This window comes from Ptychodera flava (genome assembly GCF_041260155.1).
Source record: "Ptychodera flava strain L36383 chromosome 23 unlocalized genomic scaffold, AS_Pfla_20210202 Scaffold_23__1_contigs__length_28996876_pilon, whole genome shotgun sequence".
Taxonomy (NCBI): Eukaryota; Metazoa; Hemichordata; class Enteropneusta; family Ptychoderidae; genus Ptychodera; species Ptychodera flava.
In genome coordinates this window covers 20,765,234-20,789,939 of record NW_027248277.1, presented here as the reverse complement: position 1 = coordinate 20,789,939, position 24,706 = coordinate 20,765,234, and the positions used below count along the sequence as shown (strand labels likewise).

Genomic DNA, 24,706 nt, shown 5'->3' with positions numbered 1-24,706 from the left:
TCGTTTCATTCCCTGTTTCAAACTTGCTGGGAATCGGAACAGGCAGGGATTTTTGTTGTGTCTCTACTTCTATGAGATTGCTTTCATCCTGAGTTCCGGCTTGAATGTTCTGTGCATCCGAGGAAGTGATTTCACCAAACCCGAGTGGATCAAACAAATCCACCTCTGGTTGAGATTTCAACGGCAGATCATCGACTCCAAACAAGTCTGGCTGCTGCCATGTTGCTTGCCCTGTGCTAAAGGTATTATTAACATTTGAAGAAGCACTGACACTGATTAGATCCGGTGTTCTTGACATTGGAGACACATCCACCAGTGGATCAAAACCACTATCATCACTTGCACTGTGGGGCTTAGGATTTCGGGGGCAGCTGAGTGTCAAGAACTCCAAACGGATCTTGATCAGCATTGTTGTTTGCGTTGTCATTTGGTTGCGTTGAGGGCGCCAGAGCAAATGGATCCAAACCAAGTAAATCTATGCTTTTCTGTGGGCTGCTTGGCGCTGGCGTATTTGCTGTAGTTGATGGCTCTGATGTCAATTCAGACAGTCCTGAGCTTTTTGCACTTAGAGTATCGCTATCCAAATCCATCAAATCACTGCTTGATGGTACAGTATCCTTTTCACGGACAGTGTCTGTGTTCATATTCTCTAAAAATTCTGTGAATATAGGAAGTACTTTCTTTCTGGACGCTGTAATGTTGCCCTGGTAATAAGCCGTTATCTCTTCAAAGCTGGTAACCATTGGAGACAGGTCCAAGTCTGGCGCGATGGAACACTCTAACTTAAAGATGATGTCGTTCTTTATGTTGTCATGGCGATGAGCATAGATGGCCAGCTGCCTGGTAGTAGTGCCTTCATCAATGCTGATTGCCATGATGACCAGTATATCAATGTCATGTGAGGCACAGAAGCTTTTGAAGTCCTCGATGACGTTGTCATTCTGTAGAAATTTCTGTAGAAGATGGAGACAAGAGTGTTAAAGTTGAAGGTCCTATCAAAAACATGGACTCATTGGAAGTATGTATGAGCTAAAAACAACCTCACATCAACAGCCAAGTAGTGTGGTCCAGATATGCACTTAATTTTGTAGGACAAACTATGACAATGCAACTTCTATCAAATGTAACCCATAACCAAGGAAACGCCAGTGTACACAATTTGTCTGTCAATTATGAATGTATGATCTAGTGATTGCTAGCCTACGTTATGTAACTCTTCCTTCGTATGGTGAAAAACGGAAGGTAGAATTTATTTTTTCTTATTGTTGATTGCTAAATTTATGCTTAGCATAAAATTGCATTCTAAAAAGCTGAATATCAGAATATACCGGTACAAAGACAGGAATATCTGATATTTGCCATGAGGCGACTGGCATTTGAGAAGTAATTCTTTTTCCATGATCACTTGTCGTAATGTTTGAGTGATTCTTGAGATTCGAGGTATGGTGTGTACTTACCTCAAGGTGAAGTGTTATGGATGAGAAGCCAAGTTTGATGACATCATTGGAGAGACATTTCAGATCTTTCAAGAGAATCTCATCTGGGTACAAACCTGTGAAAGTTTTCAAAGAAATGGTTGATTGTGAATAGTTGCATCAGGAAAGGTATTATGTTGGTATATAGTGGCCAACTAAAACTGTGCAAGGAAGTTTATGTTTCAATTTACAAATTGAAAAAACAGAAACCTTCCGATTTTAAGACGTAGTAACAACTACGATGACAAAATGTAAATTATGATGACAATACAAACATTGGATGTTTCTATAGGGGAAATGTTCGGTAAGTTAGTAATATTTAAGATACAAGTCATCGTTGATGACACAGTCCCCACTTGTTAATGGGTGCTTTGATTACAGGTCCTCAGAGAGGATAGAGTCCTCTTCATTAGGTCTGTGATAAAAATACTTTTGAATAAATTCGCTTGATACATGTCTGAGTTGTAGTTCAGGACATGAAAAAATCGTAATAAAATGGCCACATGGTGGCCATATTGGATCGAATCATAAAACAAATCAATGTGCATATGTATGACATAGGTCAATGTCCTTGTACCAACTTTGATTAAAATCGGTTGAAATATGCCTGAGTTATGGCTTTGTACATGAAAAATCATAACAAAATGGCCGCACAGCAGCCATATTGGATCGTATCACAAAACAAATTAACATGCATATGTATGACATTGGTCAATCTCCTTGTACCAACTTTGAATAAATTTGCTTGATACATGTCTGAGTTATGGTTCTGGACATGAAAAAACGTAATAAAATGGCCACACGGCGGCCATATTGGATCATATCACAAAACAAGTCAATGTGCATATGTATGACATAGGTCGATGTCCTTGTACCAAGTTTGAATAAAATTGGTTTGGATATGCCTGAGTTATGGCTCTGTACATGAAAAAATCGTAACAAAATGGCCGCACGGCAGCCATATTGGATCGTATCACAAAACAAATTGATGTGCATAGCTATGACATTGGTCAATGTCCTTGTACCAACTTTGAATAAAATCTGTAGAAACAAGCCTGAGTAATGGCTCTGTACATGAAAAAATCGTAATAAAATGGCCGCCTGGTGGCCATATTGGATTGTATCACAAAACAAATTGACGTGCATATGTATGACATAGGTCAATGTCCTTGTACCAATTTTGAATAAAATCGGTTGAGATATGCCTGAGTTATGGCTCTGTACATGAAAAAATCGTAACAAAATGGCCGCATGGCGGCCATATTGGATCGTATCACAAAAAGAATTGACATGCATATCTATGACATTGGTCAATGTCCTTGTACCAACTTTGAATAAAATCAGTTGAAACATGCCTGAATTATGGCTCTGTACATGAAAAAATCGTAATAAAATGGCCGCCTGGCAGCCATATTGGATCGTACCACAAAACAAATCAACGTGCATCTGTATGACATATGAAGTAATCCTTGTACCAAGTTTGAATGAAATCGCTTCAGGCATCTCTGAGATATCTGCGTGAACGGACGGACGGACGCACAGACGGACGCATGCACGCACGCACACACGCACGGACATGACCAAACCTATAAGTCCCCCCCGGACGGTGTCCGTGGGGACTAATTACATATCGGGGTACATTACAAAGGATAGATTTCACAAATTTGGGTTAGTGATGTACCGGTATGACTGTATTTGCAGGTTCTCCCAGGAATATCTGATAATGTAATGGCCAATATGCATAAGGATATAATAAATTGTTACATTAATTTATATTATTTTACCAAAATAAAAGAATAGCGGCCACTGTGCTTTAATTGCCCTTTGGAGAACACTGATTTACGTGCGAAAGTAAAAGTTGTGTTTGATTTGAACTTTACCTGAAAGATCACATTTGGCAGACTGTAGAGACTCGTACAACTCATTCTTGTCAAGGCTTGGAAACTGTTCTGTCAGTTGCTCTACCATTGCTACATCCTTCGATGTTGTCTTGCCAACAGCAGGGTCAAAGTTCACAGTGTCCAACAAAATGGTGCCTGAAATCGTAGAGTAAATGTAGTGTGTTGAAAATGATAAAAAAGGTCAATTTATTGTTTCCTTTTGACAAAGCATTCCTAGTCACAACAACTCTCCTCTCTTGCTACTTTTATGTCCAACATAGAGGGCGCTCTATCTCTTTCAAGAGAGTCTACACTCTGAAGATTGGAAGTAGCAACTTGGAACATGTATACATGCCTAACATTCCTCAAAAGACAGGACAATGTGAGCAGGCATGCAAGTGAAGGTTCATTGAACACAATACTGAATCACACTACAGAATTTGGTAAATTCTTGATCAAATTCAAAATCAATCGAAACGCCCCCATCACCTAGCAAAAACATCACAATCAAAACTGCCTAGCTAAATTCTCACCCTTAAAAAGAAAGGTTCAATAACCGAGCTTAATCCTGACTGTGACCCCTCCACATGCTGTAGAGGTCATGAAGCACTCACATTATACACATACTAGTTATCACACATTGGACACAAACTCAATCAAAGCAATAAATACATTGCTTAACTTCAGAGAGAAGAAAAAATTATATACAGAACAAAATAATGAATATGTCATGAAAAGTTACAGCACTATTGCAGGACACAGTTTATAAAACATCCTAAAGCTTCAGTTTAAGAGTGGCGTGACAGAGAAATTGGGACTATTTCCCTCTTGGTACTATCAACTGCTAACTAAGTATATAGCATCATGAAAATATTGAGACTATTTCCCTCTTGGTAGCTATCAACTATTATTACACCTCACTCATTCAGCGTGCACTGCCATTGGTTAAACACGATTCACGTGACATGTAAAGAACGTGATGATGCCCTCTGCGAACTTGATGATGCCCTCTGCATTTGATATTACATGGATGACGTCATTTTACTTAACTGCGCATCCTTCTGCGCAAAACAAATTGTCGTTCGCTTGTTGTACTTTGCAGTTGGCAACTTATGGCTGCGAAACGTCATGCAGAGCTGTCACCGGCACAGTTAGACGATATTTTGATGCAAGTAAACAGCAAACGATCGAAAATGGCAACAAGGAATGCAATTTCTGTGTTCAGCGACTATGCAAGCAACAAATTTGGATACACCACCGAGGAGATCGGCAAACTTGGCGGCAACCCTAGACTCGGCACTGACAACATTTTACGCTGAGGTCCAGACTCAGAAGGCGAACTGTACTCGAAGAAGTCTTTGTGTTTTTTGTTTCTTTGCATGTTTGCTTGTTTGGTGCACAGTGTCATGAAATTTACATACCTATCAAAAGTGTAGAAACTTCCTCTGTCAACACAGAAGCATCAGTATTGACAATCTTCTCTGTGATTAAAGTGGCGCAGGACCCCACCATTTCTATGGTGACAGGGCAGTTGTCGTCTCCATCTCCACGTTGGTTACTACGGTGATCAATCACCTCGACAACACAGGAGTCAAGATCAGCCTGCTTTTGTAGCAACAGGTTGTGGTCAACAAGGGTCAGGGACAGCTTGCCCTGGCTGTGGAGGTCGTGGAGGTCAATGTCATCCTGGAAGGTGAGGGGGTTTCATCGATGCCAAGCCGGTGTAGGAAGTATGTGATCTCTGTACGTAATCTGAACTGTTTACGAGGTATGTTAAAACGGGGATAAACACATTTTCTGTGCTTGGCTTTGTCTGAAATTAGAAAAAATAATGAAATTTATGCAACTGTTTGTAGTCCTATCACTTTGTTAAAACAGTCACTCTGTCACAAAGATGTATCAAAATGACGCTAATTAGAAAAATAAAAAGAATGGTTTAGTAAGTACCTTTCCAAGTGTTTTGTTTAAAGCCCCAGTATTTGTAACTTTGAACAATTTTTTTCATATTTTTGATTAAAATGACTTCCTCAGTATGTGAAGTAGACCATAATTAATACTGAATCGCATGGTTTGCATACCCAGCCTGCCTCACGATTAACAGTAAAAGGAGTGAAAAATGACTTCTTGTCCGGACCAGAAGTCAGCTTTGTTGCACACGAAACGAAACGTAATCACACCACCGCGCATGCTCAACCACATCTACGCAAGTTTTACTGTGGCGTCCGTAGAAACCATACGCTCTTCGAAAGGTCTGGTCCATCGAAACTGGAGACTCAGCTAAAAACGCGCGAAAGTTGGGTGAAATACCGGAAAGATATAAATATGTAAGTGTTTACAGATTGTTCCGACTATAATGAGCCGTGCAAACAAACGTCTTGAACAGCTAAACTAACGACGGGGGCAGTCGATTGTAAGCTTAATGCAAGGCACTGCACGTTGTGACCGATGGTACGGAGATCAAGTTTGCTGAATGAATTGAGAGAGAAAATCATATATGAATAACAATTCAGCACTTCACCATTGTAATCATTGAACTAGTCGTTTCTTTATTATGGAGTATAATGAAAATTTTCGTTGAAAATAAATGACAGGACTGATTCTGCTCCGTCTACTCAAACGAAGTTTTGTGTACGGCCAGGCCGGCTACGCTGCAGGCAACACAGCCTATCAACTTCGCATATTGTTGCCGTACGGCGTAATTGAAAACGCTCAGAAAGGAAAAATTATATCTTGAATGCAGTACAAAAGTCTTACTTATTAAATTTAAAAGTATTTCAAAATAATATCGAACGTAACGGGTATATAATCCTCACAAGGACTACAGTAGTACAACAAGTATCGGCTAGCTTATATGCGATGGAAGTTCAAACACAAGAGAGATCCCGGCCTCACTTCAAAGTCGTCCCCTGAGCACCCGGCCCGACAGCAAACTAACCTCTTGGTTTGATTCTGTTCTTTATATTTTTGTATAAAATTCATGATACATGTCTGACTTTCACAACTGTACAATTTGCTCAGGCTGTAGTCTACAGACGATCGGAGGGAGCTAAGGCAGGCCCCAAATTTGCATGGACAATGCACGGGACAATTTACGCAGCTCGATGAGAAAGTCATTCACATAAACCTAAAATGAAGTGATCAATACAAAACTTTTAAACATCACTGGTTCTGAAAATTTATGATCAACGGTTCTGACCTACGGAATTTACACTGCGACGTTGTTTTTTGTGTGTTTGGCCAGCTACTAGACCTGTAAGGCTGTACTACATGGAGGTAGTAGACTGCACAAATGCAGCGCGGGCCGGGCCGAGATTGGTGTGGGGCCTTCAGCAAGGTAAAATTGACAGCGTCCATTGCAGAATGCCCGCGTGTTATCCTTTGTCGTTTGGGAGGAAATTTACCGCTGTATTCAGAATGCCTTTTTACCAGTATAAAAGCTCAGTAACTGATGCATCAAGAGCCAAGAGTCTGTAATTTCTTAGCAGTAGCTCCATTGTTTTTTTCTAAATTTTCGCTGAGATATAGCAGTGCGTATACTGGTCCCGATCGTTCTGACTCAGGCGTTCACAGCTTTTTAGGAAGCCGTCATTATTTATGATCTGGGGGTCGTAGGAATTACATTAGAAACTCTGAAATTTTGAGTCGCACCCTAGCCAACCATGATGACTTTGAGTAACCCCCTCTCTAACAGAAAGTTTGGCTTACCTGAGCCCATGTAATAATATGTAGATATAAAAGCTCACCTAATAAGCAGTCTCCGACCATATAGTATTGTTAAATTTGGATGGGTAGCATGTCATTATGGTATGGTTAAATGTCCAAATGGTTGTTGAACTCAAGTCAAATAAAATATACATTTCTATGATAATATAAAGGATGAATTCACAACAGTTCAGTTTTGTCCTAGATCCAGTGCACTTATAGTGATATCTGTCGAGAACATTTCTCCATGACCCAGCCTCTCCTTCCAACCCTGGTAACGACTGCAGAAAACTACTGTGTGACATCATCATCACCACTGTTGATACTCATCTTTATTAATGTCGCTGGTGCCATTGCGTACATGAACAACGATATCATTCTCATCGTCACTATCTTCTCTTTCATAATAAGTATTGCTAGTAGTAGCACCTACTTGTAGTTTTTTGCCTTGCTTCATCTAGTTGATATTTATTTGTACTGTTAGAGTATATATTTTCTTTTTATTTAATATGTATCAGAGTAAAATATATATAATCAACTAATCATTATGTCATTGAGGACAGAGTAAGACAAAGAAAAAACATTTTGAGCACCCCCCCCCTTATAACTTTCAATTTTCGAATGACCCCCAGGTCGTAAATACTGACGGTTCCCTTACTTGCTGCCAAAGGACATCGCGTTCACTGCATTCGACAGCCTTCCATACATTGCCAAACTATGTTGCTTCGATTTCGCAATCACCTTGCCGCTAAAGCGACAATCAGCTGAAATTTATTACTTCAAGTTACTCAATTTTGATAGCTATTTGCCTACAGAAGTGAGCCAAGTGTATATAGTGTCGTCTTGATTTTACATCGGTACCCGGAGTTCTAAGTGACCAACTGCAGGGTGCGCATCGGTGCACTGCCGCCTGCAGTTTGAATAATCCGTATACCGGTATAACGCACACGGTACTAGAGTAGAATGTTTAGCCTCCTCTGCCAAAGTTCTGTATCCTCTGAAACACAGTAGCAGTACGTATTTGAACGGAGAAGAACAAAATAAAACCATTCGCAGGTCATTCAGCCGGCGACCATGGGCGATTACCCGGGCAGTGGCGTGGCATGGCAAGGCCCCAGGAATGTTGCAGGCTCGATGATGTCATCAGTATCGGCGTTCTCGATCACGTGCACAGCCTACAAATTGTCAACAAACCCGCGCGGCAATCCAACTCGATCGGGCAATATTTAGTGTTTGTATGTCACTACAGGAGCACAAATTTGGCTTATTTCTTTACTGAACAACATTTCACGATGGATGTAAGAGAATAATATGTAATTTCGAACATAAAAAAGGTTAAAGTTACACAATACTGGGGCTTTAATGCTGATACTCCAGTAACTTTTACTTGGATTCCACAGACATCTTACTATAATGTATTGGTACACAACATAATGTAAGCGGGGTCACCACACCGTTTATAATCAAAGTTCCAAAATCTTAGCAAAAGTTCTGATCCATCACCCTATGCTGTACATAAATTGATTTGCTGATTGAATGTCCTCGTGAATTCTATGCAATATTTCCATGACAACACAATATTTTTATTATATATCTACCATCAAAACAAAATTTTTGTCTGCGCTAAAATAGTCCTACTGAACATGTGTTACATAACATTGACTATGTCAAGTCACCCAAAGTGTAGAGCATTCTGTAAGGTTTCTGTGTTCACATTTGGGTGGTTTCAAGTAGCCCGGGCCCACTGGACAGTTGCCAGAATATTTCCCGCACTCTGTATGTGTAGTTGCACAGACTATCGGAAGCACATACTTGTGCTATAAATCGGAAGATAATATTGCGCATAAATTGACACTACTGAACCCATTTGATGTCCCAGTAATAAATGTAAGATGTACCGGTATACCGGTAATAATAAGTTTATTATGAAAACACTGTAACGGATGCAGTCAGACATTTGCATCTCACATCGCCCTCCTCTTTGCATCAGGCAACAGCTGTGTTAATCATGTCCTTTTAAATCCATTGAGCAGTATTTTTATAACAACTCATAATATTTTCAGTAAGCTTCTGGAGTACTATACAGCAAACAATACACAAATACCTCATTTAAGAAGTAAGCATAGACCAGAGCTGACACAGTGGAATCTAAGTCACATGCTTCGTTGCCAATGACAACATGAATCTTCTCATAAGATGATAAGTTGTTCTGCAAGGAAAAAATAAAAATAGAATATAGTCAGTGACTTTTGGAATTCTACATTATTGCTGATAAATTCTGAAGTATTGTATATTAACTTCAAAAGAGTTTCAATGGACATGTGCATGTGTTGGTGATCCATGGTTAATAATATAACTATTAAAGCTGTTTACATTCAGGGCAAAGAGACATGTGTCCGAGCAAAACGCAGTAGATACTACAAATTCCCAGTGTTAACCGTTATCCTGCCAATTTCTGTGTGTCACTATCAGGTCAAGTTGGCTAAAACCAGTGGGCATAATCATGTTGCATTTTAACAACGACTAGAAAATTTGAAGGCCCCTGGAAAAGTAGATACAGTAAACATAGTTTTTACTGACTCAACCTGCTATCACATACGGTACTAGATTTTGCTTAGTACCACTTTTTACTGACGATACACTGCAGTCTGTCTAGCAGGAACAGAGTTTATGTAATTGCCACACTGTTTTGTCACACTGAATGGGCTGAAATTTGTGAATTCTGACACAGATGGCAGTATCACAGTCAGATTCAGCATTAGGTATTGGACTCTGCATATTTTATAAGTAAAATTAATTTATGATATCACACCCTTGACTATGAATTTTGAACCGCTATGATAATTTTATATAGTTTATATTGCCCAAAGTAACTGTACACTGGTAGAGTTGTTGCTAAGGGAAGTAACACAGTAAATTTTGCCAGAGTTCAAAGGTCATATTACAACAGTTCTTCTTGGTATAACAATGCAAAGGGAAGCAAAAATGGCACCATATCTTGCATGTACCAAGACTTCATAGTCAGACCATTGGATCTTTGAAAAGGGATCTTGAGAGGGATGGTCAGCATGCTAACATGTTTATTTTTTTATTCATGATATGACAATTTTTTTTTGATCAAGGATTTCATACATACATTTCCTGCAGTTTTCCATAGTTTTGTGGTAGACTTCCAGGTAAATATATTTCCTAGAAAAGCAGGGTTGCAATATATTTTAGCAACTTTTTGTCTGCAACCCTTCCTCCCAATTTTTATTACCCCTCCAAAGATTTAATGGTTGACCCTTTTTAAGGTATTAGTATTACACTCCTAAAAACTGAAAGACTTTTGTCAAAAGCTTTCAATGATGGAACTTTAAATAAATTCCACAAATGTTCAAACATTTACAGATACTTAAAATTCAAAATGTCCAGCACTAGGAAGAAAAATCATCTACAGTATGATGAAAATTTAAATTTTTAATTTTCACAAAAGGAGAGGGTTTGAACTTATTTTTTCTGTGGGCTTTAAATTAGCCCTCACATGTGTTGGATTAAATTCAAGTTTGTGGGTCTGAATTTTTGTCCCTAAGCTGCATTTTACCTGGATAACTGTCGCACACTCAGAATTAGTGAAGGCTGAAATTCCACACTTGCTGTTAGATTTTCATATGAATATATTTTTTTTTGAAAGCGGTGGGGCTGCAGAATATTTCAGCAATTTTTATTAGAACAGCAAGTTTTCCCAATCTTTGATCATCCTTCCAGAGATCTAATCAATGACTCCCCCCCCCCCCCCCCCCCCCCCCCCCCCCGGCAAAAACACCGAACTACTATGATGAATTTTGATGAGGGAGAAGTTTCACATTGATCAATGAGTCATCAAGTACTTTCACTAGTCATCAGTCAAATCTAAGTGAGATCATGGCATTGACTATGGACCATGTGTCATTGACACCACCATGGCAATGTATTTATGGAATTTCTGTTATCAGGCAAGTCTGTAAATTTACAAGAAATTCAGACCAGCAGTTGTAATTGACATTGGAGTACAGCTGTATTTATAAACTTGAATTCATTGCATTAATTTTATCCTGGTACTTGTCATGGTCAGATATGGCATTGTGCTACATCCTCTGTAAATCAGTCTAGCCGTGCTGAGTGTACGTTGAATGGAAAGTAGTGGGCCATGGGTTAATAAAGAACATTTGTGATTGGCTTTTATTGCCAGTAGAAACAATAGCCCTTTGCATTTCAGATCAATACTTGCACTGGAGACATATACTGTGTACATTTTAGTGTTCACCAATCAGGAAGCACCTTTTGATGGGGACGGTTATCACAGATTTCTCATATGCACTGCTTCGTTAGATTCAAAAGTAGAATGTATACCGTAGTGTACCTGAACAATCATACAGTTATATAAATATAAAATAAAACAAAATGACCTTATCATATAAAACCACACAAAATCAACAGACATTAATTGGACTGTGATGAGTCTAATGTGAAGTTTGTTGTAAGATCTACACATGCACTCATTCCAGTACAATTTACCGTACAGGTATTGTATTTCAACACCGTGCACTACTACTACGGTATACCAGGTATGTGTATACATGAACATATACACGTTGGGTATTGTAATACTAATAGGTTTAATGGTCATGGTACAATGTACAGTTATGATGAAATGTTCAGACTAGTGGATAACATTGTACTGTACGGGTACACTGTGAGAATTGTGAAGTGACTGGGTGGTGCTGTGTTGATGTGCAGTTAGTGACCCTGTTATCGTTTGCAAAGTCCTGATTGAATTTACTTGTACCGTACCAGAAAGAATGCAAAATTTGGATAAATTTGCAGATGCAACTCTATCTGTGTTTCCTCTGCCACTCTCAAATTCGTAAAATTACTAATTTTTTAGATGATTTACTAATTTTTTTCATTGTTGATTCGTAAATATACGAATGCAAGGAAGCAGCTAGTTGATTGAGAGCTGAAGGCCCCTAACCTCAAAATAGTTCTGTCTAAGCACATGTTGTACTTAATTTGAATTTGATTGAATGATATTCCGTATTCGAACGGTTAAGTTTACTTATAAATTTCAAAATTTACTAAAAGTTTCAATACCCAATTCGTAAATTTACTAAAAATTTTAGAAGCCAGAGGAAACACAGTCTATTCCACAACTTTCGTTTGATTATCTATCATCTGTTACATCATCCATTAGTCTATATGTAATTTTGAACAGTATCTTCACAGAAAAGACTTCTCAAAACTCTTAGCCTGTAATCTCTGGTACAGTGATGTCTTTGTCCTTGAATGTACTGTTTTGTCCTTTTATATTTCTATGGTTTACATTTATACAAGTTCTCGGAATAAAATCACCAATAAATAAATTGACTGAGAGAAATACTGGTGGTCTGATTGTGGACGTTTACTTTTGAAATACCAAATTACACTTTCAACTGGACGAGTTTTTAATTTGAATTTAACATATGTTTGAAGATCTCATGTACTTAATAGAAACATTCAACAAAAATTCAACCTGATTGAAAAAGAAACTTATCTATAGCTAAAACCTGTCACTGTATGGCACTGGAACAGACTTATCAAGATGGCTTTAATCTGTTAGATAATTTGTGTAATGATGAACAGTTTATTGTACATCAAGTTCCCTACACAACAGTACATGAGATGACGTGTACTTTGTACAAATTATCATAAACCCTCTTCCCTAATGCATAGCAATTACATGTCCATACAATGACAACAATACTGTACCAGTATGTTATAAAGGTTGATTGGGATTACAAATGTATGTACAGTATGTGTACTGATGCGTGTCTTCTGTATTACCAGACCATGGCATACAAATACCGCAAAATAATCTCCACATTATTCATTACATAATTGTAAATAAATGCAATTACTAATCAATGTACTGGTTCCTCACACAGCAATCTTGGAAAACTATCATGGATTGCATATCTGTAAGGATTTCCATGGATTTTTTCAACAAGACCTAAGTTGTAAGTTTTGTTAGCTATAATGCTGAATGCTGACTTGGCGGTATTTTTTTATCACATATACTTTATATTTTTTCTCTTTTGTATTATTATAAAAATGTTGTCTGTATTGTGATCCTATTATTACTATTTTTTTTTTATTTTTTTCATACTGTATCCACAGAAGATATAGTAGTGTAATAAAGTTATTATTATTATTATTATTATAATGATAATTTTTGAACAATTTTATGTACTTAATATTGTGTATTATGAGTATATACCTAAACAGTCCCTTCTTTTGTGTTTTTATTTTATCACTATCATTTTGCAAATTGCCACAATAGACTAATTATGTTATAATGCAAATTACCATCAATATGGAATTTTTCTGTCAAGGAAATTACCATCAATATGCAAATTATTATTGTTATGCAAATTACTATCAATATATAATTTTTTCCATTATGCAAATTATCATCATTGTACAAATTGTCACCATTATGCAAATTATCACCATTATGCAGAGACGTCAGAGTACTGTAACACATACTGACCATGCAATGAGTGTACACATACCAGTAGTGTGCCCTCACACAGACATGTCTTTCTGTAAACTTAGCATCAATTTGGGGAATCGAAGAACATTCTTTGTGTCAGCCCTATATCTTTACATGTAAATAAAAAATTTGCTTGTGTCACAGGCAATTCATTTGCGTCGTGGCACATCATAATGGCTTTGAGGGCACACTGCATACCAGTATGGTATCAGTACAACTTACAAGTACATCCAACAACACAGGTACATGCCAGTCTGTTGCAGCTCGAGCGATACATTCCCTGTTCACACTGTTTTTTGCAATTGCAGTATTACATTGAATGTATGATGTGTGTGCTGGGTAAGGTGTATTGGCACAAAGAATAGTGTGTTTGTGTGTAACCTGTATGGTGGATCTCTCGTTGTTCAAAGGTATTACTAATTGCAACGATGGACACTGTCACTATTGTTTGTCATGCTGAAACATGAAATTTTCCTAGTTATGGATGTTGACTTGTATGGCATTGTTCCAGTAGGCTGTGTGGTAAAAAACTTTATAGAGTGTTTTTGCTACACTTTGGATACATAACAGTTACTCTACCCCATTGTAGGTACATGTACAACTAAATTTTTGTATTGTTGGGATTCCTTGCAGTTCTCTTGCAGGATTGTCTCTGATTGGTCCATTTCTATATACATTTTGTATTTCATTTTGTGCCAATCATGTTGGCCAATCTGTGAACATGTTTGACAAGTACATAAACTTTTTATTAATAACTGACTGTATTACCAGTAGGTTGCACAATGTAAAGCTGGACAGATGCCGTACTGTACATCTTCTGAGAGACTGTGGTCAGCCAAACTACCGGTACCTGTTACAGTCTGGGACCTCTCATTGGTTAAAGAATGCACTATGTTTCCACTGAAACTTCAATGGAAGCAAAGCTATACCATAATCAAGGAGAGGTCCTACACAAGTCAAATTACTGTCAGACATCTGCTATCCCTACTGTGATGTTGTTGCTGTTCTGAGGGAACTAAGTTTATAATGTGAATTGGCAATCTGCTATAGGTATACCCCCTACAAATTCGCCACCAAAACACTTCTCACCTACCAGTTTGGACCAAAGTTTGGCCCTGGGTTAGGGTACAGTGTAAGTGCCTAGGGATTACTGCACTGGAGCCTGGCAACCTGGTAACATTGACTAGCCAATCAACAGTAATGCTGCCAAGGGATATGCAAATGTAGTTTGGAATTTTGTTCTGATATGATGAGGTACTGTGTACTGAAGTCAGTCAACTACGATGCACTGGTATGGACACACACTGTACATGTACGATTAGGTATTTTGTACTGTGGACAGTTAACTGATGACACGGCTGGAGATAATACGGTACACTCATAACGTCATTGGTATGCATTTATATGTCAATTGGAATCCATGGAATGTTAATATTCAGGGAATTTTTAACAGAATTAATCAGAAATAATAGTTAACTGTCGATATGGAATAGCTTTGTTCAGAAATCACTCACCATAATATTGTTAGATAAAACACAAATTTGGTTTTATAATAGGGCTAATGATTTGATTTCAGTAGAATTGCCGTCTATGAAATTTGCTACAGGTCATTGTACGGTAGATGACATACCGCAGTATAATCCCCATTGCAGATTGGTATTCATGAAAAGGTGGTTTCCATCAAAGTCCACACATGATGCACAGTACAAATACATTTTCTTTGTATGATTTCAAGAGCAAAGATTTACACAACAGTATTCTTGTCCGCAGCTATCTATAATAATTAGATACAACATATGTTAAAATATCTGAGCTTCCGCTTTGCTGGGCATATAGGAACTGTTGACGTACAAGCACACTGTGAAATCTGTCTCCTGCCAATGCCTGTCACATGAGATGTACTGCTACACAAGATAAGCTTAACACAAAACAGGTCCTTTACCCGGTTATTTCATGATATCTGAGCTGTATTTACAATGCCTGTATAGATTTGTCAAATCTACAAATACGGATACATGCATCCTGTTTATAATACACAGACCAATCATGATAGGTGTGAACCTTTTTGTGAAAGTTTCAAGAAAATGACGATATAACAAAGATGTTTTCTTGCATTTCTACATGCAAAACCTATGGAATTGGCTGTCCCTGCACAACCCATGTGTAGTCCCCTACCATAACAAGTTTTGAAAAGGCAGGTTAATAAAGCAGATTACGACCTTCATTGAAATTGATTTAATCCCCATGTCTGCGTATTTTTTCTCTTTTACCAGTATGGGAAGTAGCATAGTGTATTCATTCATAGCCAGCAAGATAACAATTGGATCTACACGAGTACTGCCACAGATGTTCCTGTGGTTGTCATGACAACTATTCAGGCTACAAAACACACAAGATGAGAGTGCTGTCTGGATGTCGGGAGGTCGGAAGTCAAACTGAATGAATCACATGATTTACTGGCATGGGCAAATAGCAGAGGTGCAACCTGGGTGAAAGATTACATGAGTCACTATATTACTTTACCCTTTCACCATAATGGTTTGGCCCGAACCCATTGTTCTAAATGGAGAGAGTGGACCTGATTACAGTGAATTGGGGTGAACAGCTCACAGCTCAACTATCTGCAACTTTTGATGTATTTTCATGATCATTTGTAAAATACAGTATGTTTCTTTATTTTACTTCTTATTCTACTTCTCAATCAACTTGTCAAACTTGTCAAACACCAGATTCGAAAGTAGCCGCCTTCGTAGGGCAGGTAAATTGTACATTGGCAAGTGAAATTTTACAGTTTAACTGCCAGATAGGCCGAGGGGAAATAATTTCCTGTTGTAGGTTTGCTGAGATCAGAGGCAATGGTTGTGAGAATCTTTTAAGTATCAGGGTATGTATTCTTTTGTCCAGACATGAAACTTTTCAAAATTGTCATTTTTGACAAGTTTCTTATACAGCTGTACAAAAGATATACAGTATTAGAAATCGGGAAATACCAGTAGGGTTGGACACTGTGGGCTAAGGCTATCACAATGATGTCATGTCATGATGTAATATACCCTAACAGACTAGACAAATCAAAATAGAGATGACTGTCTTATTTATGATCTATTCATAGCTATGTGTACCAAAATGGTTGCTTAATCCTAGCTACATCTTTCTTGAGTCCCAAACACATGTATACTGATTCTGTATTTTTTTGAGAAATTTGATGCAAATTAAGCAGCTTAAATAGTAATTATTTAATCAAGTTGAATTTTGTTAAAAGTCTCATTAGACATATCTGAAATGATATGAGAAAAGGTAATGATACATTGACAAATATCCAATATTATACCCATCCAACAATGTTTAATGGCAACCATATACAGCGTATGACATCCCTCACTTACGCACTGCATAAAGAATTTAATATACTGTAATTTGATCTGTTGCAGTGACATATACGAGAAGCAATTTGAAATGTCACTTGCGTTGAACAATGACCGGTCATGACAGTTTTACGTCACCATTTCATTCATTGAATGATTCTCTGTGTATGTTGTAACTGTACAGTTTTCTCTGATGCTGTTATCTGTTAGTGACTTACTATTACAAACAATATTTTTTGAAACATTTTTAAAAATGTTTTTCAATTTTTTTACAACTCAATTATTTTTGGAAAGAACGACATCATTCAACGGTCAGAATATCAAATATGCCCAGCAGCTTGTCCGGGAAAAGATACTGGTAACATTGCTGTTACAATACATGTATGTAGTTACATTGTATACAAATACATGTACACTGGTGTCGAATTAAATAAAGATAAGTATCCACAATAGAATGTTACAACTAGTGTACTGTGCCTGCTGATAGTTTTCTTGTCTGCTAGTTTGACCTACTTTTCTTGTCTTCTTCATTTTTCTTTTATATGGTCTAATTATTTATGTATTTGATTTCCATGAAAAGAGGTTTTACACCTACACAATTATTGATTTTAGGAAAATAAATGAATAAATAAATATTAAAAATAATGTAATAAATATTTTTTGCAGTATTTAAGTGGGGATTTTGAGGGGTGGGCCACCCTCTTTTTGACCAATCTATTCATATGTTAATTGCACATTCAAAAGAATACATTTCCACAATGAATGTATATGCAAATCGCATTGTTATGTAAATAGGCTGGCCTTCTTGAAAACATTGAGACTGCATGTCTTTTCCTTGTGTACAAAATGGCAGCACTACAAATATAGTGTCTACTTAGTAATAGCCTACTTATTCTAGCGATGCAATGTTGTAAACAGTTATACGCCAAATGCATTGTTAGCTGTTGGTGTATATAGGAACACTATAGATGGAAAGGATTTTGAGATTAGTACAAGATTGAAAAAGATAGGACATGCTGTTTTAACCCTTTGAGTGCCAAAGCCAATTTTTGTTGCCTTTATAAAACATAACAAAACAAAATCTAAGTTTATTTTGTCATTGAAGGACCATATCGGTACATGTAGATACATAAAACAAAAGCATTGTGAATGACACAAATCACATCTGACCTCAACCCAGTTCACCTCAAACCCAGGTGACCTCAAACCCAGGTGACCTCAAACCCAGGTGACCTCAAACCCAGGTGACCTCAAACCCAGGTGACCTAAAATCCAGGTGATCCCTAACCCAGTTGCTAACATGAAGGTCTGGAAGTGCACTAATCCAACCGGGAAAATATGATTTCAACTTCCATAACCTCGATAAATGGCCTGCCGGAAATTAACACTGCTGACAGGTTTTTTAACAACAAAACCTTTACCAAACAAAATGGGAACAGTGATTCTGAATCTGTGACATCAATTCCATGGAATAACCATGGTAGACAGTCTGGGCTATTTCACCCATGATAATCAAAAAAGAACTAAATTCTACCTCTCTTAATGCAAGGAGTTTCACATGATGTGCAGATGTTGTATCATCCACAATCCAATTCTATAGATGACTTTTTCCGGTAAGATTTCCCTAAGCTGTCACAGGAAACAGGATGTGAAAGATAAATATACTGTACAGTACTACATGTGATATACTATATACATACTGTAGAATGTGTGTCCGGTTCTGACTGAGACACGGTATCAGGGTTCTGCACAAGGCGATTTTGAGAGCTAGGCCATCCGTCTGTTTGTTATTACTTTGTTAAACATGTACACTTTCTGAAGTGTCTTGTTGCACAAAAAAAAAATCATAAAAAATACAGAGAAGTACATTAAAATAGATGATGATACTTCTGTTTTCTCAGTCTTTTGAATTCAAAGCATAAAGACTACAACATGGTTCATCTGGACAGTGTCCAAGTTTTATCAGGATCAACCCTTTTCCTGCCAAGTCGGTGAAAATCCGCTTGAAATTCGGTGTAGCTAGAATCTGAGCAGCCACGGCCGTTATCCTGCCAAGGCGGTGGAAATCGGGCTACTTTTGGTACCCCCTTTCCTGCCTAGTCGACGGAACTACGTGTAGCAAACCTTGCTCGCGCTAGGGGTCGTTCGAGGACAGGTTTTGGGCGAGGAACGGCGTTTGCTCTCGAAATGGGTTCACAGAGAGTCCAAGGACAGGAAAGGTGCGGAAGCTACCCAGCCAGTCCCCCACCCCGGTGGGGACTGGGTTTTTTTGGGGGGACGAGTAGCGTACTTGGCAGGTTAGCACGTTGACGTATTCTAGCGGAGTTTGGGGTAACTTGGCTCTGAGGCACTACATAGATTGCGGCCGAAATTGACCGTCTCGGCAACGCTAATCTGTAAGGCAACCGCCTAAGACCGCCTCGGCTGGCGGTGCAATTTTTTGCCAGGGGTGCGAGACGAAACTCTCGGACTTGGTCCTGATTGACGGGAAGTGCAGACGGATTTGACGGACTCGGTTTTCTCTAAGGCAACCGCCTAAGACCGCCTCAGCTGGCGGTGCAATTTTTTGCCAATGGTGCGAGACGAAAATCACGGACTTGGTCCTGATTGACGGGAAGTGCGGACGGATTTGACGGACTCGGCTTGATTAGTCCCTGACATGGAACTGATCCGAACGGACTTGAGCGACATTTGTGAAGGGTAACCACCGCTTTTAACCGACTTGTCACCTTCTTGAAAAGACTACCCACTCAGATGTCGGACGTTGTCGGCTGCACTTGGCTCTAGACGTTCAAGCCGTGCAACGAAACACACCGCCTCAGCCTTGCCATTCAGGAACATGGCCTCAAATTTGATACCATTGTTCACCGACTTGGCGGCTGCGGTTAGGTGCGTGAACCGTTGTTCACCGACTTGTTACGCCTATGTTGTCCCTGTGAAGTTCGGCTAACGGCCGAGTCTAACGGGAGTTGGCAGACCTGTGTTTGGTTTATACCGTAGTATGACCGACTCAGGTAGAGGTACCTGTCGGTATATTCCGAGTTTTACGCACTCGGGCGTCAATGACGGGTCGTCATCACCGCTGATGACGTAGACGTGCTGGCCACGTTATTTGAAGGAGCCATGTTTGCCCAACGGACGAGGCCGAGACAGCCGTTGACAATTTTGGCATCCTTCATCTTTGACCGCCTTAGTTGGGTAAGCCGCTTGGCAGGCGACGGTTATGACCTAAACAAGCCGCTGAAGCACTGTTCGTTGCCGTACAAGAACGAGACGGCCAGTCCATTACTGCTTAATGGGCGATCTGTCGGGTTGGCTTGTCACCGACTTGGATGACAATACGCCCTGCGCAGGCGTACTTAGAAGGGACATGAGGTTAAAGATACGGGTTTCCCACCCGTACTAAACATGGGCTTGGGCCAACGTCCTTGGGTGGCAGGTGCGCACGCCACGTACCCAGCTGGACGGAATGTCAAGTTGAGATGCTAATGACATTGACTATGTTATGCTAAGTGCTCGAGGGATTTGCATCGCAAATGAGTATTATTAGCATATCAAATGGTGCGGACAGGCAATTTACATGACGGGTAGGAATGTCAGCGCCGGTTGGTGGACTGATTGCCGTAGGTCCATTATAATAACGGTGGTTGCATATATTAACACCCCTGCGTCCAATCATGTCCAGGGCTTTGTTTCCCTGTGGCTTTAAAAGGGAGGGACCTGCTAGTCTGTCGACACTGTTCCAGACATGAGCTTGACGGACCGCAAAAGTTTTCTGAAGGCGAGCAGACGACTGAAGCTCAAAGATGCAGAGTCTCCGGGCGGTAGTGGTAGCGATCGTTGTGATGTCCCTAGTAAACGTTCTAAGAAGTCGGGCAAGAAACGCTCCCGTAAGGCGAAGCCATCTCCGGCTGAAAAACCCAGTGGTAAGCGTAAACGTAAGACCGATCGTTCTGCCGATGAGGATGATGACGGGTCACCGGTCGCCAGTGGTTCTCACCCGGCTGCTCCGGGAGAGACTACTTCACCTGCAGAGACTACATCTGCTCTTGTGGGAGATACTTCACCTGCACAGACTACGTCTGCTGCTGCTAGTGAGACAGTGAGTAACGAGACGGCTGATGCCATTGGTTCTCCCCCGGCTGCTCCGGGAGAGACACCACCTGTTGCTACTATGAGCCCTCATCCTGCGTCAGGAGAGGTTCCTGTGCCCAGTGCGAAAGAGCTTGAGTCCTCGTCATCAGCAGAGGCTGCCGAGCCCGCTCCTGCCATAGTTTCATGTGCTGCGATGTCCCCGCCGAAAAAGATAGTGCGGAGGGTTCGTTATCAGGATAGCCCACCTGATTTTGAGCCAGATATGATCCTTGATGCCGCTACGGGCGAGTTCAGGCCCAGACGCCCAGACGACGGTGATATCACCGCTGAGTCCGACTCGGAGGTTGACGAGGATGCGGCAGAGGACGATGACTTTTATGACAGGCAGTATGTAGGTGAGGCAAGCTCTGACGACGATGATGACGTTGCTGCTGTGTTGGCGGAGGACGACACCCCTCCTGTCTGGCGTATGTCGGAGACTACCGATGCTAATATATTTGAGGAGACCAATTTTGACCATGAGAGAGGACCGACTTTCACCTTGCCCAGCCACGCCCGTGAGCTCGATTACTTTTTTAAGTTTATTCCAGCTACACTGATCAGATTGGCCAAGGACGAGACTAATAAATACGCCAAATTCCACCAGCGACATATCGCTAGGAAAATAGATAAATACTGGCGTAACGCTGACTACCGAGAGGTGCAGGCATTCATTGGCGTCTTAGTCTGTATGGGTATCGACCGTAAATCATCAGTGGAGGATTATTGGTCTAGCGATCCCTTTCTGAGAAACCAGGGTATTTCTACTGTGATTACCCGCAGTCGCTTTCAGCAGCTTATGCGATACTTTCATCTGGCAGACCCAGAGAACGATCCACGTCGTGATCCTGATGAGGCACGCCGCCGACGTCGGTGTCAGGAGGATCCCCTGTATAAAATCAATCCATGGATGGAGCCCATAGTTGACCGGTGCGTAAATAATTATAAGATGGGTAGAGAGATCTCCATCGACGAGGGCATGGTGCGATTTAAGGGCCGTTCTAAATTTAAGCAGAGATTACCGCATAAGCCTGATCGAGACGGTTTCAAGATATGGCAGCTGTGCGACTCCACCACTGCATACATAGCTAACTTTGCACGTACCTAGGTGTGAAATATCGGGATCGGACTGATGGGAGACGGCAGGAGCGAGGTGTGGTGAAAAGAATTACGATGGAGCTGGTCCAGCCATTCTGTGGATATAATCACAGCCTATTCTGTGATAGCCTGTTTAGCACGGTCGTTACTGCTAGAGAGCTGATGGAGACCGGGATCTACATGGTCGGGAGTTTTAACCGCCGTAATCGTCGCACCATGCCCCCTCAATTAATTCCGCCGGGTAAGAGGAAGCGCCTTCCTCTGTCTGTTGGGGATATGAAAGCCACGACCAGAACGGACTCTCGTCTTAACATCACTGCTTATCAGGATAGTAACGCTCAGGTGCTGATCTTGAATACGGTCTATCCACCCTTGGAGTGCGTGCCAGTGGGGGAGGGAGACGAGCGGCGACAAGTGCCTCTGTCGCTGTATAATTATCGCCGGTACATGGGAGGCGTCGACCGAGCCAACCAGAAGCGCAAGTACTTTCACACTGGGCGCAAGAACCACAGATGGTGGACATATCTGGCATGTTACCTGATTGATGTTGCCCTGGTAAATGCATATATAGCTTCAAGCATGTACACCCTGATAGTAAGCTGACCCATAAGATGTTTCATCTGCGTGTCGGGAAACAACTCATTGGCGGTTATTGTGGGCGATCGCAGCCCAGTGTGAGAGAGGTCGAGGCCACGTTTCTCTTGCCTCGTACATCAATCCACAAAATCAGCCGATGCACGTTGTCAGCCGTTTGGAGGGGCGGCAGAAATGCTGTAAAGTATGTAGCAGAGAGGGTAAGACCACTGCGAGCGGACGACTGTCTGAGACGTCCAAAGGATGTAGTCTGTGCGGGGTTCATCTTCACGAGGGCGAGTGTTTTGCGGCTTTTCATCATCGCATGATGCTACGAGGTAAGAGGAGCATTGGCGTGCAGACCTCTACTCACACAGCCCCGACGACACCCATCAGCAAGAGAACCCGACGTAAATAACGGACAGGGGACAGCTTCGCCTAACAGTGGCTTGACTGTATTCTTAACACGGACCATGATCACATTTTGAGCACGGTTGTGCCGTTTGTTTGTGCTTAACGATCCCGCTGATTGTAAATTGAAACACGGTTATTTTGTACAATCCCCCGATTGTAATCTTTGTAAAACGGACCATGCACTCGGACGTCGAGACAGACTCTGAGATTTATTATTCGGCATAATGTAAATTATTCCCGAATAAAATACTATCTATGGATCGCATATTTTCGTTTGTTTTGTTTAGACGGATTATTTTGTACAATTCCCCCTATTATAATTTTTGAAACACGGATCTGCCACCCCGATTGTAATTTTTGAAACACGGACCATGCACTCGGACGTCGAGACAGACTCCGAGATTTATTGTTCGGCATAATGTAAATTATTCCCGAATAAAATACTATCTATGGATCGCATATTTTCGTTTGTTTTGTTTTTACCCCCACTTTCGTTTTTGGCAGATCCGTAAGGACGCTATAGTAATGGATGAACGTGCGTTGTATCACGTGGGAGGGGCACAGCCCAACGGAGGCTGTGCTCGTGCGACGTAGACGTTGTACCAACCATCTGTCGTTGGGGTTAGTGCATAGAGCAGTTGCACTGTCCAGAGCTAAGGTGGTACAAAACTGCACCTTAGTAACAACTGCACAACTAACCTGTTAGGAAACGGTAACACTAACGAGCTAAGTGTTCACTGAACTGGCCAAACTACGTACACGCCTTCCTTCAATGGCGGAACTATGTCGTTGACACTACGTCAAAGCAGACTGCAATGTGCGACTCTTCCAAGTCGTTCAAAGTACGTGGCCAAGTGACACAACCCAGGGGAAACAGGACAGGTTTGAGGGTGCTGCCGCACCCATAGCACTAACCCCTGGGTCTTCTACTAACCCACGAGAGAGGTGACGTTTCCTCGGTGTGGCCGTGCGTGCCGGCGAACGAGCTTTACTTCCGCGAAAGTAAGCTAGAAAAGGGCATAAAAGTGCACGTCCCCCGGGGCAAACAACGCCCGTGACCTCGTCATTTTCTGGACACAACCTCATCAGCGGTTGCCCCTCTATACGGGCATGCAAAAATTTTTGAAGTCTAACACGTATATGGTCGGTAATCGTACCCCGAAAATGCGGTATTTTCCCGCCAAATGCCTGCAGGAAAGCGTGCAGGAGAGCCTATCTTCTGTAGACACGGAAAAGGGGGCCGGTTTTGACCGACTTGGCAGGATAACGGACAGGGGCGCTCGGCAGGAAAGGGTTAATTGCACTGGTGTCTGTGTCTCATTTGTATGGGTTAAATTCACATCTGTCGGGTTGAATGTCAAAGGATGGGGCCTACAGCCTGTATTTCTGCCCAAAGACTGTACCATACATTGCAGTTCCCTGAGAGAGCACTTCATGGACACAGCAAAATTTGTACAGAAATTTGTCGGGTTTCCATAAATGATGGATGGGCACTTGGGTTTCTATCCTAATTAG

The 24,706-nt window shown here is 40.8% G+C and overlaps 1 protein-coding gene across 1 annotated transcript in view; it reads right to left on the bottom strand.

Annotated features, from left to right (window-relative positions):
* Positions 1–353: 353 nt before the first annotated feature.
* Positions 354–24,706, bottom strand: part of LOC139123589 (exopolyphosphatase PRUNE1-like) — a 32,774-nt gene continuing 8,421 nt past the window's right edge. Inside the window, exons 2-6 of the mRNA XM_070689755.1 lie at positions 9,162–9,266; positions 4,777–5,168; positions 3,356–3,511; positions 1,458–1,552; positions 354–953 (exon numbers count right to left, since the gene is read on the bottom strand). Of these exons, the coding sequence (XP_070545856.1) occupies positions 354–953; positions 1,458–1,552; positions 3,356–3,511; positions 4,777–4,867 (942 nt within the window). The 5' untranslated portion in view covers positions 4,868–5,168; positions 9,162–9,266. The remainder of the gene's footprint in view (positions 954–1,457; positions 1,553–3,355; positions 3,512–4,776; positions 5,169–9,161; positions 9,267–24,706) is intronic.